The 18,174-nt window shown below is 36.5% G+C and overlaps 1 protein-coding gene across 2 annotated transcripts in view; it reads right to left on the bottom strand.

Moving 5' to 3' along the window:
• Nucleotides 1-1,116: 1,116 nt before the first annotated feature.
• FIG4 (FIG4 phosphoinositide 5-phosphatase) overlaps nucleotides 1,117-18,174 on the bottom strand; it is a 68,395-nt gene continuing 51,337 nt past the window's right edge. Inside the window, exons 22-23 of one of the 2 annotated variants that reach the window (XM_040552493.1) lie at nucleotides 15,552-15,641; nucleotides 1,117-3,003 (exon numbers count right to left, since the gene is read on the bottom strand). In XM_040552493.1, the coding sequence (XP_040408427.1) occupies nucleotides 2,826-3,003; nucleotides 15,552-15,641 (268 nt within the window). In that variant the 3' untranslated portion in view covers nucleotides 1,117-2,825. Of the gene's footprint in view, nucleotides 3,004-10,526; nucleotides 11,952-15,551; nucleotides 15,642-18,174 lie in introns of those variants that run through there. The other variant, XM_040552494.1, reaches the window with a different exon arrangement.

Here is an 18,174-nt window from a genome sequence, read left to right as displayed (position 1 = left end):
TAAATTTTGGAGGAAAAAACACACGTTTCTCTGAGAGATATTTCTCTTGTCCACATGGATTTATAACATTACGATGTTAAAGATCATTAGCACTTAAGAGTCAAAAAAAGCACCTTATTAGTCTTCATTGCCAACACAGCCCATTTTTTGTGTTATAAACAAAGGTATTTATTACTTTGCACACCCTTTCCTCAGCTTCTGAAGGGTAAACAGATTGAGAACTTCTCACATAGCTGACAACTGGAACTTTATATCACAAGAACAGAATAAAGTAGGTACATGCACACCAGCATCTCTGGAATCCTTTGTGCAACTGAACTTGGGTGGGCAATGAACATATTTGCCTTTTAAATTAATGCTTTACATACATTAGGCTGCAGATATATTCAGACAGTTGAAAATTTGTAATTCAATCAGTGTTAACCTAGGAGTCCTTGTTTGTGTGTTGTTTCATTTTTTTAAACAAGCCCAGTAAATAGTTGACATCAGCACCCTGAAGCGTTCTTAGCAGCTGCAGTACACTCGTGGTAGACCACACAAGCAAGCACCTGAAAATTAATGCCCAATCATTTTATCATATGAAGTAATGAACATGGCTTAAAACACAGTGAAAATTAGTGTTTTTGTGTTTGTTTCTTTTTAAAATCTTTTCTAACTGGAAGGAGAAACAAGAAGCAGCTATATATCCTAAAAGATTCAAGGGCATGCTGCTATAGGACTGTTACGGCACAAAAAGACACTGAAAAGACACAGATAATGGACTGAGATGCCATTAATCTCTCAAAATTGTAAAACCAAAACCCTTCAATCCTCTTTTGCTAATCAGTGTTTGAATTGCTAAAGCCTGAACATATTTTCTCTTAGAGCTGTAAAATTATTACGATTCCTGTATTTTGCAGCAACTTTAGCTGTTGAAAAAGGATGCATCTTTCACCTATCTGTGGTTAAGTGGTACACTGTCAAGGACAGCTTTTATGAAATTCCAGTATCTACGAGCAACAAAAGTATAAGGAATGTGGTCATCTATAAAACATCCTTGGAAATAGTTTAAGTGCAGTAAGAAAAGCATCTATGTGTTTTGTTAGGATAAGGACTCCAGCTCTACATTTTTCCAAAGGAAACATTTATTCATAATGGACAGGAGAGTTTGTTACAGTTGTGCTGTGTTTTTGTTTTTGTTTCTCCAGAGGAAAGAGGTTGCCAGTTGCAATGAAGTCTTAGCTGAAGTGTGCTTTCATTCCTGTACCTGCAAAAATACCTTAATTTCTCTCAAAACAATATTAATCAATTAACAAAAGAGAATGGACACCAACATTTTTTGGTAGCTTGAGGTACCACATTCTCTAACTGTCCGCATACAAATCATTTCCTGAAACACACAGACCCCACAAGAAACTCGAATATTTTTGTTCACTGCATCTCTTTTTTTGTTGAATTACTGACAAAAATGCTACTGACTGCATGAGATATGCAAACATATGCAGAATATGTTTGCAGCATGCAGCCAAAAATCTGGAGTAGCTGCCTGCAAGCGACTTACTGTGAACACAAACGTGTACTCTACATCTAGTACATGCAGTTGGCTGACATTCCCCGAGTAAGTTATTCAGAGTTAGTCCAGAAAATTCTGAAATATGGCCTGTACAAACACGTGGAATAACATAACCTATCAAGGATGCTGTTGTCGCTGTCAGTGTTCCTCAAGGCAAAGGGCTAGAAAGCAGTGTTGGGAATTTTAGCTTGTAATTACAAGTCATAGGTTTTTGTATGTGTGTGTGTTTTATTTCTTATTTGAGAAAATGTTTTGACCACAAGACCAAATTAAACAATCTACTTCAAATACCTGATGCCTCTCCACTTCTTACATAGCACTGGACATGATGTTCTGTCTTCCCTAAGCCCAACTACTGCTTTCTCTTGCATGACTGTCCCAGCTGATCCAGTCTCTCTACACCACTTAGTGACACTGAGTTGTTGGGAGGCTGTAGGCTTATATCTGGAAGCGTCTTACAGGAGGACAAATATGCGGATGGAAAGAATATGCTGCAAAAAGGGTAATGCCTGTCATACAGCAAAATGGTCCTGTACCCTCCAAGACTTTAAAGCCAAGAGTGCTCCCTCATTTACAATGTAGTCAGTGAGTGGTTCACCTCAGTGGTCTACTAGAAACCCACAATAATTATTCATGAGCTATTTTCACCCTGCATGTATCACAGATTTTGTAGCTACTAGAACCAGTGAAGTTAATTTGACACAGATTAGAGTTATAATGTTAGTCTAGATGCAAATTTTGATTTTTACATAAACCACACTTTTTTTTTTCTTTTGTTTAAGAAAGCAGCAAAGTGCAAGCAGTCATTTGGGCATTCAATTTGCTAAAAATCTCAAGAAATATCAGAAAACATTTGATTGTAAAAAAGATTGTTGTCATAGAACAAAGAGGAAGAAAAATATTCTATTCTGATTCTTATGTACAAATCATTTCATTTTGCTAGCAAACATAAGAATGTAAGTAATATAAAAACCTAAAGACACAGTATTTTCTTTGCCATAAATCACTACATACCTGTCCGTTATTACAGGTGCTCAAATTATTCACTTAATCTCTTAAAATAACACTTTTCTCTTCCAGCTGAAGAGCAGATATTAAATCACTTTCTCCTGTAAAGCATGATACCATAAATGTGCAACAGCAAACCATAATAGATAGAATTGTTAGATAAATAAATTTATTATTGGAAAATAACAAAACTAGATTTCCTTTCTAAAATTATTTTTTATGACCTATCAGTACTGTAGACTTCACATGAGAATCCAGCTTGTATTTAGAGGTATCTATTTCGAATGTACTCTCTGTACATCAGGAAGTCTTCTTTTCCCAGTGGCTGCATGTTTCCTTTTCCAGCCTGAATGTGCGCATGAAAAATCTCTATTGATTTCCTATCAGCTCTTGGAGGCTGGACTTCATAAATATTATCTTGTGAAAAGGAGGAGATTGGTATTCTGGATAAAAAAAAAAAAAAAAAAAAAAAAAAAAACACAAAAGATATTTCTAAGTTTAAGTAAAAAAAATGCATGGTTAAATAAGAGTACTTATTCTCCTTGAAATACATATATGAGAATCAATGAAAAGGTAACTTTGCACTTGATAATCTATTTACCTAGATTGTGAACACTACTGCAGACCTTGTAAGACCCGCTTTCCAAGTAGGGTAATTAGGTAAGATGTCACTAATCACATTAAGGATACTTTCTGTACTTCCCTCACTCTGTCCTCATTTTTTCATCCTTCCTCAGATCTGCTATGATCAGTAAGCACCCGAGCTGACCTGTGCCATACATTATAGCAGGTAACAGGAAAATGTTATTGAACTACCCACTTAGCAGCAATTATAACAACCAACTGATTATACTCTAAACCACCAAGCAGAAAGAAGTTAACAGATAAGAAATTTCCATCTAACTATAAGGAAACAGAAAACTTAGTACCAGCAACAGCACTCTCTATACACTGGGACAGCGGATATTTTATGAAAATATATTTTGAATAGCTCATAAAATACATGCTATCTTTGAATCCTAGTATTTAAACCTACTAATCTTATGAGAGATAGATGTAGTCTGAAAGTTTACAAGAACCTGAGTATGTCAGACCTTTTCTAAGCACTACTGTGAATCAGACTCACTCATAAGGTAGAAGCTGGTCTTTTAACTGCATCTCTTGAAAACTGCAAAGCCAGCAGCTCAAAGGAAATGATTGTTTCCTCTCTGCTTTGGGCTCGCAAGACCACATCTAGAACACTGTGCCCACTTCAGGGCCCTCCAGTACAAGACAGACAATGAAATACTTGGGTAAGTTCAGCAAAGGCCAACAAGATGGTTAGAGAGCTGTAGGACATGACATGTGAGGAGAAGCTGCAAGTGCTGAGTTTGTTCAGTCCAAGAGAAGAGAAGCCACAGCCGGCCTTATTGCTGTAGTCTCCAACTACCTAACGGGATGGTATAGATAGTATGCAACCAGACTATTCTTATCGGTGCATGATAAAAAGGCAGATTTCAGAAAGCGCATACAAATTGCAATGTGGGATATTCTGGTTAGGTAGAAGGGAACTTTCTTCCACTGTGAGCGGTGTCAGACGCTGAATTGGTTGCTCTGAGAAGCTGGAGAACCTTGCTCCTTAAGGATATTCAAAACTCAAGTGTACATGGCCCTGAGCAGCCTAATTTGGTCCTGATCCAATCCCTTGCTCAGAGGAGATGACCTCCAGGGTCCTTTCCAATTTATAATATTCTATGGCTCTAAGCCAAATTCTTCAGCAGTAATGATGCATTCTCCACAATCAACTGCAAGGTAGTAACAAAACTATTTATACTCAATACATAATAAATGAATAAACTCTAAAAGTACCTGTGTAACAAATCATTTTCATTTTAAAGCACTTAGCTATTGTGAAAGCAGTATTCATAAATATACTATGTGCATTTCCCAGCAATATTTTACTAATTTATTTATAAAACACTCCCAGAGTTGAACAGTGTGGATGTTTTAACTGTTTGAGAGCAGATCAGTTTGGATGCTGTAACAGAACATTCAATGCCTAATACATTGACATCTGAAGGCAACCTATGCATTAACTTTTCCTTCCGTAAATACTACTTGATTTAGTGGAAATCTAATTTTGAAATGAACTGCAAGAAAAAAACTATCTGACAGAACTCTGAGTTATCTAGAACAGTGGATGCAATGCACCTGTAAATCCTAAGCAGGAGAAATAAATCATTTATTGGTTATGAAAAAAATGACATATATGTTTTGAAGAGTTCTCCGAATCATCGGTTTAATAAATTTTGAGTTTGTATTTCAGCTGGAAAAGCTAATTTAACTCTTTAGATAGCTATTAAAATACATCTGCTTTATAAACACTCTCTGTAAATGAAGCTGCCAAAGTATTCACTACAAGAGGTACTGAACAATCCCTTCTCCAGTATATTCTCCCATATTTCAGCAAACAGGATTGAGAAACTACCTGAGGCAAAATTTGAAACTGGGCTACTGTTTCCTGAGAAGTGATTTCCTTAGGTATTCACTGATTTTTCTATTGTCTCTCTGAGACTTATGGAATCCTTTGGGAATACGCTCTACTACTTAGCTGTGTCTGATGCTACGCTCCTTTCATTTGTGATTATGTGCCTTGGTTGCTCATAGCTCTTAGACTGAGAGAAATGGTGAACAGTCATTTGCCTCCTCCACATCACTATTATACAACTAAATGTATTTCATTTCTCCTCACACACTAGTTATTTTCTGATCAACCTTAGAATCTTGTCATTTATGGAGATTTCCAAGGCCTACTACATCTTCTTTGATAATACATTGAGCAAAACTGCATTTAATACCTGAGATTTTTTTCAACTAGCTTTTTCCTTTGTCACCTACTACTTTAGTTAACAAAGACAAAATTTCTAAAAACTTTACATAACAGTGTATTGGAATAATAGCCAGTGGCTGAAAAACAGTCAGAATGCTATTATTGTATTAGCATATGCATACATTTTTGGACTCAGAACTTCTCAGCTACAAAACTACAGCAGCAACTTCCTGTCAAAGCCAACTATTTCCAAAAGCAGACATTAACCAGCCCAAATGCAAGGAAGATTCACATATATTAGCATTATTGCCATATTGGACAGAAATCACAGTCATGATTCACTATCTGGGTGCTCTTCAAGAAACGAGAAGTTACTTGTGTGTGTATAACCTCCTCTTTTAAAGGGAAAAAACAATGAATGGTGCTTTTGAAGAACTGAGACACTAAAATGATGGCATAGCTCTTCTATAAATGAAATACAGCAATGTTCTTCTAGTTGTGCTATGGCCATGGACTAATGTTTGCAAGGTCAATTTGGAAAAAGCCCCACTTATTCCCTATCAACTGGAAGAGAAGTTTGGAGAAAAAGTTTCAGTACAACAGCCAGAGAATATCAGCCCATTCAGAACTACCCAGCATTTATACTGTAATAGCAACCATTTGATTTCCAGAGATGTAAAATTACAAGGCTACCTCTGAATTAAAACTTAGTGAAAACTGATAACGCCAGATTAAAAAATAAAAAACTAGAATGCAGAATTGACTTACCTTGATTTTAAACAAGATGGGACTACAACAGAAATTTCCTTTCAAGCCCTTCTGACCATCTCAAACCAATCAAGTAATTTATACTATACTCCCTTCCTATGAAATACAATAAATTGACTAGCAAGATGAAACACTTTTATAAAAAAGTGAAAAACAACTGCATAGATTTAATATAATAATGCAAAAAAAATGTTTTTTTCTAACTTGTCTGGGAACTGAAGACAAACATTGTACTTGCAAAAGGTTTATACACATAAGCCATGATACTTCCTGATTTTATTGAGTTCTCAGCAAGTATAGTGCAAATTTAAAACATCTACATTTGTGCTTTCTCTCTTGGGACTATGCTGAATGGCACAGAATATTGGTTGTTTAGTTGTTATAACTACAGCATCCAAATAAAATACGACATTTAACCAAAATCCAGTAGAGCCCCTCGTCTTACCGTCACTTCTGGACAACCACTTATCAGAGCTACAGACATTACATCGAAAACTGTCCTACTATAGTCCTAGTGCACAAGGAAGAACAGCCAGAAGAAGCAATGCTGCTAAAATTGTTTTTTTCTTCTTTCAGAGGAGACAACTGCATGCACCTCCCGGGACCTCTGCGAGGGAAAGGGGAAGTCATTTAAATAGATGTCCCTCAGATCTAAATTCCAGGGAAGAAGAGTGAAGTGTGAAAAATGACACCTCTAATTCTTCTTCTTTGTTACTCTTACTGATTATACACAGAGTTTGTTATAAGGAAACCTGTTCAGTGCATTTCCAGTCTGGACTGCTCTTCCCAAAAGTAATTGATGCATCAGCTCCAGCCCCAAATTTCCACTGAAGCAAATCATGGAAACATGCTTATTCCAGACTACAACCAGCTAATTTTCAGCAACATATCAAGAAACTGCTCTGACTTATATTGAACTTTAATAGTTACATGGGATGGTTGCAATTTAGCGTCTCAGTGACACCACTGTTGGCTGCAAAAGTGGCAGTACTAAAAATGAACCGAGACAGCTCTCTTTTTTTAGACACTTAACTGCATTACATGTACAATGCACATTTCTGTTGTATCATTAAAACAGCAGAGCATATGAGTTGGCCAGTGCCAGCTCAGAGCTAATTGAACTTGGCTCTGTGCTCATATCATCTATACCATAACCATACTTCACCAGTTGGTCTAGCATTACTATAGTAAAGTGTGCATTAAAAATTCCTGCTCTGCTCCATGTTCTCTGTATAAAATATATTTTATCTGGGTGGAGAAATGGGAGGAAGTTTGATCCTAGGTATCTTAGCAACATTACAGTGCACTCAAAAAGGTAAATGCAGTGTTTTAAAATTAAAATGTAATTGCCCATTCTTTACAATTTAATTACCAAATGCTGATCAATTTAATCATAAATTTGGTAGAAACTTTAAAATGCAGAGTTGTGTGGACAACAACATTAGATGCTGCAACGTCTGATAAGTTAGATTTTACGTGTACTGTAATTGGAATAAAAATTTAGTGTAAATGGGGTAAAAAGGATTGTGCACAAAAGGCAGCACACTGTTGTTGCTGTAATAAGTATTAAAAATATTCCTTAAATCACTAACTTCTGAAGCATTAGATGTTAAAAAGTGATTGAAATGTAAATTCTGAGAAGTAATGCCTCTTATAGGAGAAATTACAACTAGTATTTCTTTAAGGGCCAATCACATGAGTTCCAAAGCAGATAAAATTCTGACCCGATTTTGAATACTGCAATTTAGTTTCGTTCAGCTATGATTACTACAGCTGAGAAAACAATCTAAAATCTATTCCTACTCTTAGAACAGTAGAGACAGAAAAAGTGTTCACCTTTTAAGAGGTAAAGAAGAAAAACAAACAAATTACTAATTGCTGGTACTGTGGCTAGTAATTTCTGAAAATCATAGCCACTGCATATTGCTCAGGTCTGATTTATGCAGCTCTTGGTGTTGAACGTTAATATTTTTTGCAAGTTTCTCCAAGATCTGACTTTTGGAGCAATTTGTTTCTATGCTGATAGACATCACATCAGTTTCCCTAAGGAACCAGGAATCTATGGAGGGATAGATCTACTCTTGGTCTCAGGGCAAAAGAAGTTACTCTGAAAGATGTTATGCTTGAAACATAAACCAAACTTAAACATAAACATTACTGCAAGTAACTTCAAGGTAAGACTCCGGTCCTTCCACAGTTGTACTTGTTTTAGAACCTGTATAAAAACCCCTTGTCTATGCAAAGAAAATTGTTTTCATGTTAAATTACATGAAAAATATTACATATTGCATGTTTTCAAATCTTACAATACTGTAATGCTCTGTCAAATTACAAATTGAAGGTCAGAATTCTCTGCAGGTGTTTTACAGATGTTCTAGGAAACCTAGTCAAAGTACACATCACTACAAGCAATACAGGAAGCAAGACAAAAACCATTACCAACAAGGTCAGTTATAAAGTCACCAGTCATCCACGGTTTGGCTGCATACCTAAAATCAAGTTATATCTTACCAAGATGTAGAAAGATTTTGCTAAGTTGCATCATAGAAACATTCGTCTGTTCTAGAATTAAACATGTATAGCTAAAGAATCTGCAAAAAGTTAACTCTTTCTGCACAGAATGAATTCTTGTTCTTCCTTATTTTAAATTGTATTGTGATTCCTGCCGAGGCTTCTTAATCTTAGAATTCTGTGGTATTATACTGGAATGTAAACTAATACTAAAATGTGTCTTTTTATGCTTTTCTTAAACAAAACAAAGCTCTTATTTCAAAAGAGTTGAAACTTCTGTAGATTTCACCCTCTGCAATTACACTCTCACCAAATCAGCATTTTCTTTTATTTTTCATTAATAAATTGCATGAATAATATTGTGGAAATTCAACTTTTCTATTTTTTTCCCCAGAGTGCTTGTTTCTTCTAAGCCTCACTAACATATTCTTCCAGTTGATTACAACACACTAACGTGGGTGTTTTTCAGTATTAGTACCAAACACTATTCCATCTATATTTATATCTAGGTGCTTGTAAAGCAGACTGCTTTTCAAAGCACCCACAGCTTCTGCAGATATTTACCTAGTTTAAAGCATTCAAGCTGAACCTCTAGCAATGGCATTTAACATCAGAACACTGTAATAACTTAAAAATATCATTATCTAGCACCGAAAGACGATACCTACTCAAATGTAGTTGGCCTGCCTAGTCAACTAGAAACTGAACAGTTATTAAGCAAAACCAAAACATATCAAAACCCACTACACTAATTTGATGCTTTCTCTATTTATTGATTTGTTTCTAAAGACATGACATATCTGAAGCACTTGTGAGTCAAAGTCACTTCCTTAGACTTGATGAAACTTGGACAACAAAGTGTATTTTGAGCATTTAGTTACTTAAATCTCAATTTTCAACATGCTAAAAATGCTTTGAGAGAACTTCAGTTTCATGCATGCCAATTTTGATTAATAACCCCACAAGAAGCAATGGGCACAATCTGAAACACAGGAAGTTCCATCTAAATATGAGGAGGCACTTCTTTACTGTGAGGGTGACAGAGCACTAGTACAGATTGCCCAGAAAGGTTGTGGGGTCTTCTTCTCTGGAGATATTCAAAACCTGCCTGGATGCCATCCTGCGCAATGTGCTCTAGGTGATCCTGCTCGGCATGGGGGTTGGACTAGATGATCTTCAGAGGTCCCTCCCAACCTCAGACATTCTGTGATGCTGTGATATTAAGCTGTAAATGTTTATGGAGTGTTTGTATTATCCAGTCATTTAATTAAAGGCATTTATCTAACATTATTCAAGTAAAAATCTAATCTGATGAATAGGTTTAATAACTTAACAGTAGAGTCACAAAGGAGAGCATGTTATTTAGGACTAGGCTATCATATATCCCTGAGAGATTTGTATTTCTACGTCCTCCCAATGAAAATTACACAGATAGGAATGCAAACTCCATGTCCTGAATGACAGCATCCTTGAAACGCAAAGAGTTAGAGCAGTTATTTTCATCCCACTTGTGACCAGGCTTCATGGTGTTACCATCCCACTAAGAGTAGTATTGTCTCTACAGTAAGAGAAGATATGGTTACAGCAAACTTACAGTTATAGCTTTGGTTTCAGCAAATATGTTTCACACTTCAAAGAACTGGTGCATGGACTGCTTAGCTCACAAGTACAACAGTCACCAGAAAGCCACAAGATTAGTTCTCCTCAAGTCTCTAAAGAGTATCTAAAGGAGACAAAGCATACTCTATTGCCTTGTTTGAATCCTAAGTAAATATAAATATATTATAAATATATTATAAATATATTATAAAAATATAAATATATAAATATATTATAAAAAATATGGTGAGCAACTTTTTTACACAGGCAGATAGCAAAAGGACAAGGGGAAACTTTTAAACTAAAAGAGGGGAGGATTTCGAATAGATGTTAAGAGGAAATTTCTTACTCAGAGGGTGGTGAGGCACTGGCACAGGCTGCCCAGAGAAGCTGTGGATGCCCCATCCCTGGAGGTGTTCAAGTTCAGGTTGGATGGGCCCTGGGCAACCTGGTCTGGTGGGAGGTGTCCCTGCCCATGGCAGGTGGGTTGCAACTAGATGATCTTTAAAGTCCCTTCCGACCCAAGCCATTCTGCAATTCTGTATGACAACTAGAATAAAAATCTGAATGATTTTGGAGCACCACACCAGAGGCTCACTATTAGATGTTGTCTCAGCAGCTCATTCTGCACATTCAAAATAAAAGGAGGAAAGAATCTAGTTAATAAATGAAGCACTGTGAGAGAAAGGGCATGATCCCTGGTTCATGATAGTACATACTGTACTACAGGGGTGAAAAGACTGTAGCTCTTACTGAAGTTATAGGAAATGCTCATTATTTTGTACCATCGGTGCTTATAATGGAACCAACTAGTATAATTATTTCCAATATGAAAGAGAATATATTACTCCTCGATAAATACTATACTCAAATGCATAGGGGAAAATACTATCTTTTGACTTATGCGGTACATATGTAAATCTACTAATAATTAGGCAAATGACAAGCAAGTTATTGAAGGTGACACTACTTTAAGATTAATCAGGATATGAGCTTATAATTTCTAAAGTTACTTGTTGACTAATTATGAATGCACTTTACTTTTGCCTTTGTTCCCACAGCAGTGTCAAGAAACCATTTAGATATTTAGCAAAGGTTTTATGTAAAAAATAAATATACTAACCATTCTTCAGATACCTTATTCATTTATTTCTGCCTTTCAACATAAGGACTGCCCCCCCCCAAGAACTCCAAAGATTTAAATACATAGAAAGATGATGCACTCAATAACAACTGTTTGTTTTGTGCAGTTATAAGGAAGTGATGCCATGTTTACTTAGCAAATTTAACATAATTTTTTTTTCTAATCCTCCCAGAAACAGACCTTATACGAACAAATTCATATGGAACTACTGAATGAACAACACAATTGCTCTGAACAGAGGTAACCAGCTCCCAAAAGTAACAGTTTTCAAAAGTAGCTAGGGCTGTAAAATACTCCATTAGAATTACAAAATGTTCTGCTGTATTTTTACTTTAATATTTTAAAGTGGTATTGTCAGATTAAAAATACTCCAGTAAAACATTCAATTAGTTAACAGAAATTGAAAATTACACATTTAACGTCAAGAGAATTTTGAAAACATGGACTACATGATACATCTTTGAAGAAGGTCCATTTTTTAAAGATTTAAGGAGAACACAGCTCTGAACCATACTGCAGGTATCACTGAATTGTTCTCCTGCTTGAGCTTCATCAATGCCCTGCATAACAAAATAGGATAGTAGACATATATGGATTAATTAAAGTTGGTGTAAGCATTGTTGCTGTATTGCATAGGCCACAATGTACAGAGGCACTGAAAACACCTTGTACCCTGATATATGCAACCAGCTAGCTGCTCTTCATTAAAGCATATCTACACTCTTCTCCAGAAGTGATACAGTGAATCAAAACACTCAATTCCTTGTTCAAGAGGAAATCAAATTTCTAGCACTCCTAGATTATTTTTATCACACTGCAGGGAGTACTAGGAAACTAGGTACAGGTGCATGGTGTCAGCCAACAGCAATTATACCACAGTACTCAACAAAGTCTTTCTTCAGATACACCATAATACATTGTACTAAAAGAATCACGTTTGTCCTTGTTCAAGTGTCACTTTTTTGCTCCTAATCTATACTTGCAGTTTCTAAATTTAGGCCAGAAGCTTCTTTCTTCATTATTTCTACAGTGCATATTCACGTTCATAAATGTGCTAATAAAGTGTGCTCTACAAAATTGACTTGTCCCGTAACAGTATATATGAAATCTAATCTACTGGCTCAAATACTTAAAAAGCATACCTTAAGTAATAGTAAGTTAAGAAACATTTATATTGGTTTTATGTAGTTGATACATACAAATGGCCACAAGATTTAAGGCTGTGAGCTCTTTTACAATCTAAAAAGGATGTAAATAAAAGATTTCCTTGAAAAGTGTGGAAATGACATAGATGCAAAAATTAATCATGCATAGGACATTTATATAACTGTATTCTATCTCACTGCTGATAAGAAACCAAAGTTTTAGACTGAGTACTTCATTTTACTATTAAAATGACTGGGGTTTAATTGCATTTTTATCTGCAAGGAACTACTGGAACTACATTTTAAAATGTACCTAGCACCATTTTTTTTTGATTTCTTGAACAACTACTGGAGAAATAAGGGAACATACAGCCCAACAAAATGCAAGATGTGCCTCAGCTGCTGGTACTGAAAACTCTCTCTCAACCTAATCTTGAGCTTAATATGTTTATAACATTTTATGTCTAAGAGGTTAGTATTCTCCAAGGAAATTTCTGATTCAGAGCACCAATTCAAATATTAGCACACAGGAAGAAAGCTTCATTGTTCCAGAATCGAAGAACATGCTTTTAAAGAATGGCTACATTTACGACTTTTTTTGAAAGAACATTCTGTTGCCATCCAAACAGTACTTCAAAGTTTTTAAGAAGTTGCAAAACTAAAGATTAAGTTGTTTTTTTTGTTTGTTTGTTTTTTAAGCTGTACAAACATAGACTTTTAGGAAAAAACAAACAAACAAACAAACACAACCAACTACCAGCTATAAAATACTGTTTCCTCTCAGATCTGCACAGAAGAACAAGTTTGGTAGAGCTGGCAGAGAAAGATGAGCTGTATGATTTTAATAGGAGGAGTGACAGTAGGCACAGATTTGCGTGCTCTATGACTTTGACACTTCCACAATACAGATATGCAAGGAAATTATACTTGAGAAAAGAATAAAAAGAATGTCTGACTCCACCCATATGCCATCACAATTATATGCATGGACTCTCTTTATTGTGTTCATTTTACAGCAGTAGAGCATGGGGAACAATTTATTCTAAGTTAAGGGGGCAAGAAAGGAATCATAGAATGGCTTGCATTGGAAGGGACCTTAAAAACCATCCAGATCCAACCCACCTGCCATGGGCAGGAACACCACCCGCTAGATCAGGTTGCTCAGGGCCTCATCCAACTTGGTCTTGAAGACCTCCAGGGATGGGGCATCCCAACCTGAATGATTGTCTCCTACAACTGTCAAAAACACACTGGGAGACTTTGCAATTACACAAATAGAATCACCTTTGCTCAAAGCAAAAATATTCCTATTGTTATAAAATGATTTCTTAATAACCATTTCCTTTCAAAACACTCTGAGTTGTTCCTTCATGTTTAAAAACAATTTTACAGTTTGCCAACCTACCTTACTATTTTAATACCCATCAGGTGTAATTCATTATAAAACTACAGATATATTCATCTATGAAGTGTAAGCTTATTAATGATGAACAATGCACAGTGGTGCCATCAATTTAAATATATATAATATCAAATGACTAAGAACTGATATTAGGTAGTATTTGTCTTACACACAATAATAGATTTGTTCCATGGTATCCTGCTCCCTCATTAGACACCCACAGTCTTTATTCCTGCTCGGGAAAGAGCCGTGTTCAGGCTTTCCCCACTTCATCAGCACCCAGGGAATGGACTAGAGGGAGTGCAGGAAATAAAGCTCATGTGTCTAAATCAGAGGATTGCTATAGAGGTCTGTAGTCCTATGGAGTGGCAGTGTTGTCAGGCAAGAGATCACGTACTCAGAAACAAAAGCAAGTAAAAGTCTGCCATGGTAAAACTTCAAGCAGCTTGCAGCACAGGGAGATTTCAACTGGGAATTTAGGAGCTGATCATCTAAATGTCAAGACCTGCATCAATAATAGTATATTCTTGAATAACACCATGATCCAATGTTTTTAGTATTAAGAAAAAATTCAAATGATCTGTCCTATCACTAGAGGACATTCTTGTACAGTGATAATCAATCCATAATCACAAACAGTTACATTCCTTATTTCAGTGTAAATTAAAAAGGTGCACCTATTATAACTTGAATTTTATTTTTCAGCTTAACAGAAAATTGGAAGTAAAAAAGAATACATAGAAGTTATTCCATATAGCAGATATCCCTACAGAGTGATACTCCTACCATCCTGCCTCAATTGTCTGGCTTTGTTGAATACAGCCCCCGTATGAATCTTTTGGGATTAAAGTATTCAAGCAGTGTTTTGTTGACAGGAAGCATTTCAACCTTGATTTTCCCTTTCCTGAGGAAAATGTCGTGGATTTTAATTGCTCACATAACATTTATGCAGACTCAACATGCTCTTTTGTTGAAATGCACTGCATAGTGATTTAAGCTAGCACAGATCCTCTGACTTCAGTGACACAGATAGGCATCAAGTGCTCAAAACAAAGCAGGAATCCATTCCCCCTTTACCCTACTCTCCCCGGCACTGGACCGTCCATCAGAAAAATAAAAATAGGAAAATATCCCATTTGACCTCCCAAGACTACATAAATGTACATTAAAATAAATACAGGGCATTTGTAGCTTTCTTAGGACAAATAAACTCAAGGTTACTGCACACTAAACTCTGAATTGCAATTTTGAAATTTTTTTATGAAGCGAATATACGTCAACCAACCTCTTTCAAGCAACCTTTTTCAAAAGCAATTGTATAACCAAGCATATACTCAATAACTTCAGCATTTTATGTAGTGATAAATCATGAATGCTAAGAATTTAGAATGCAAAAATTTTGACACAACAAAACCTAAAAAATAAACAAGTTAAAAAACAACAACAAAAATGCACTTTTTAAGTTACAAGGGAGAAGTATGAACCTGATTCTTCATGCTATGTACTCAATCCTCAACAGAAGTATGTCTCTCTAACATCAAATTTACCAGATAATTTTTTAGGTCTAATGACAAAAGTAAATACAAAAAGACTAAAAGAAAAAGAATACTTACAAATTTATAACTCTATCCAAATGGAGTTTTGAGCAAAATTGCTGGCTGCTCTTGTCTGGTTTATGTTGACTCTGTCCCAGCTGAACAAATCTGTGAAAAACAGAAGAGAGGAGAGTACATTGAAGAAAATGAATGAACTATCCCCCAGACCTTCAACAGACGAAAGAAAGTGACACAAACAATGAGTCTTTAAGTAAAAATATGCAAGTCACTGATGAAAACCTACCCCTGTGGTAAATAAGAGGGAGTTTTAAAACCTCACAACAGGTGCATGTGAATACTCAGCAGCTTCTTTTAGCTTGAAAAAAGCTTGCCTATTAAATTAATAATCACGTAGGAATTCAAGGGGCAGAAACAGGCCTCTGCTCCTACAAAACAGCCCTCAACAGTCACCTCCTGTGTCTTCTTCAAAGCAGTGAGTTGGGTAACCTATGGTAAAAGTCAACACAAGAGACAGAAAGTCCCTCAGGTTTTAGATTTAAGTCAGCCCTCAGACAAACTCAGTCTAGTCCATTCAGGTGAAATGGTGGCAGTCCAGTTCACAAGCACAACCTTTTGGGAGAATTTCCCCATCTCCAAATGTTTGCTGGAAGACACCGAAGACGTAAAATACCGTAGGTTTTTTTTTGTCCTTTTTTTTTTTTTCTTCTTGGTAATCAATTGGAAGGAAATAGAGAAAAAAAGTTAATTCCTAGTCTAATAAGACAAGTCAAAGGGTTTCAAATATACGAGTGTGTACTTAACTCACATTTACACTCAATTTGTTCACTCTCTAAAACTGTGCTACTGAAGATGGAAGTCAATGTTAGTTGTGATCTTAATTCAATTTTCTAAGGCAGAGTTTGTTTTTAAATAGTAAACTCCCATTTAACTTAAAAATAGGTTTATTGCTCTATTTCAGAAATATTTACTTCATTTTAGCAGGGGGCAATAAACAGTACAAAAGGAATTACAAGGAATACTATCCAGAAGACAAAGGAATAATACATTCCCAAACAACTGATTGTGGCTTTTCTTTCTGTTCCATCCACATTCTATACTTTAGAACTGAAAGCATCAGAAAAATGCAACATTACATTTCTAAATAGGAGAATTATCAGAGGAAATAGTTAACTATCTTCTAGCGCAGGAGTCTGCTATTGAACCAAAGTGAAAAAAAATGTTTATTTGAACACAAATAAGGGCAAACTAAAGGTGTAAGTATTTTCATTAATTGCTTCAAATTATCCAATATTCTGAAACATACAAGGCCCAAATCATTACAAGTAAGACATCAGTAAGATACCATGCACAGCTGATCTGCAGTATACATCCTCAATTTATTCCTATTTTGATGAGAAATAACACAGATTATCTCAGACATCAGTGAAAATGCGATGAACAGATTCAAATTATTTTTCATTTGCATATATACTTTATATGTATCAGTTAGTAACTTAATCTGAGGTACTTTATATCTGTGAGTCCTCGGAGAGTAATAAACTGATGCTAACAAAGACAAAAATATGCAACGTGTCCAACAATGTCAAGTAGAGCCAAGATCTTCTATCTCTATTTCCATCATTATAATAATAGAAGGAGATTTGAAGTAAGAACTATAATCATACTGTGAAATAAATTGCTGCTATTCTCAAATGCTGTACATTATAATAAAGGATGTACGTAAAATCTATACTTTCCACATAAATCAGCACATCAGACCATAAATAGCCCTATGTCATGCTATATAAAAGACGTAAGACTCTGTAACTGTTGTATTTTTAAAATCTGCATTCCTTGAGGGAAATGAAATAAATGCAAGCTTTTTTGGTCTTGAACAGGATATGAATGGGGAGCTTCAAAGCCCCCATGGAGTTTACAGTATTATTGTAACAATATGAATGTTGGTCCAGCCTGAAAAATTGTAAAATGCTCATCTGCACAAAGTAGCTTGCAGTAGACAACAATCAGCACTGTCTGCGTTGGGTTTATGTGTCAAGGTTTTGGTAGCAGGGGGCTGCAGGGGTGGCCTCTGTGAGGCAGAGCCCAGCAGCTGCCCCAGGTCAGATCAGAGCCAGCTCCAGATGGCTCCAAAAGGGACCCGCCGCTGGCCGGAGCAGAGCCAGGGAGTGACACTGGATGGGCCTCTGGGAGAGCAGATTGAAGAAAGGGAAAAAAAACAAACTGCTGCACAACAGCAGCTGGGAGAGAGGAGTGAGCAAGTGTGAGAGAAGCAGCCCTGCAGACCCCCAGGTCAGTGCAGCAGGAGGGCAGGAGGTGCTCCAGGCACCACAGCAGCAGTTCCCCTGCGGCCTGTGGAGAGGCCCCTGGTGGAGTAGGCTGTCCCCCTGCAGCCCCTGGTTCCCACACAGAGCAGATCTCCACGCTGCAGCCCGTGGAGGAGCCCCCGGTGGAGCAGGAGGGGCAGAGAGTGACCATGAAGGAGCGGTGGAGATGAAGCATTAAGGACTGACCACAGCCCCCATTCCCCATTCCCCTGCACTGCTCGGGGGAAAAGATGTAGACGGGAGTGAATGGGAGGGAAGGTGTTTTTACTTTGCTCCAGTGTGTTCTTAGCAATATGCAATAAATTACACAAATCTCCCTATGCTGAGTGTTTTACCTATGAGGGTAACTACGGAGT

The sequence above is a fragment of the Cygnus olor genome, chromosome 3 (assembly GCF_009769625.2).
Source record: "Cygnus olor isolate bCygOlo1 chromosome 3, bCygOlo1.pri.v2, whole genome shotgun sequence".
NCBI classification, from domain to species: domain Eukaryota; kingdom Metazoa; phylum Chordata; class Aves; order Anseriformes; family Anatidae; genus Cygnus; species Cygnus olor.
The sequence above is the reverse complement of the archived record's forward strand: the minus strand, read 5'-3'. Positions and strand labels throughout refer to the sequence as shown.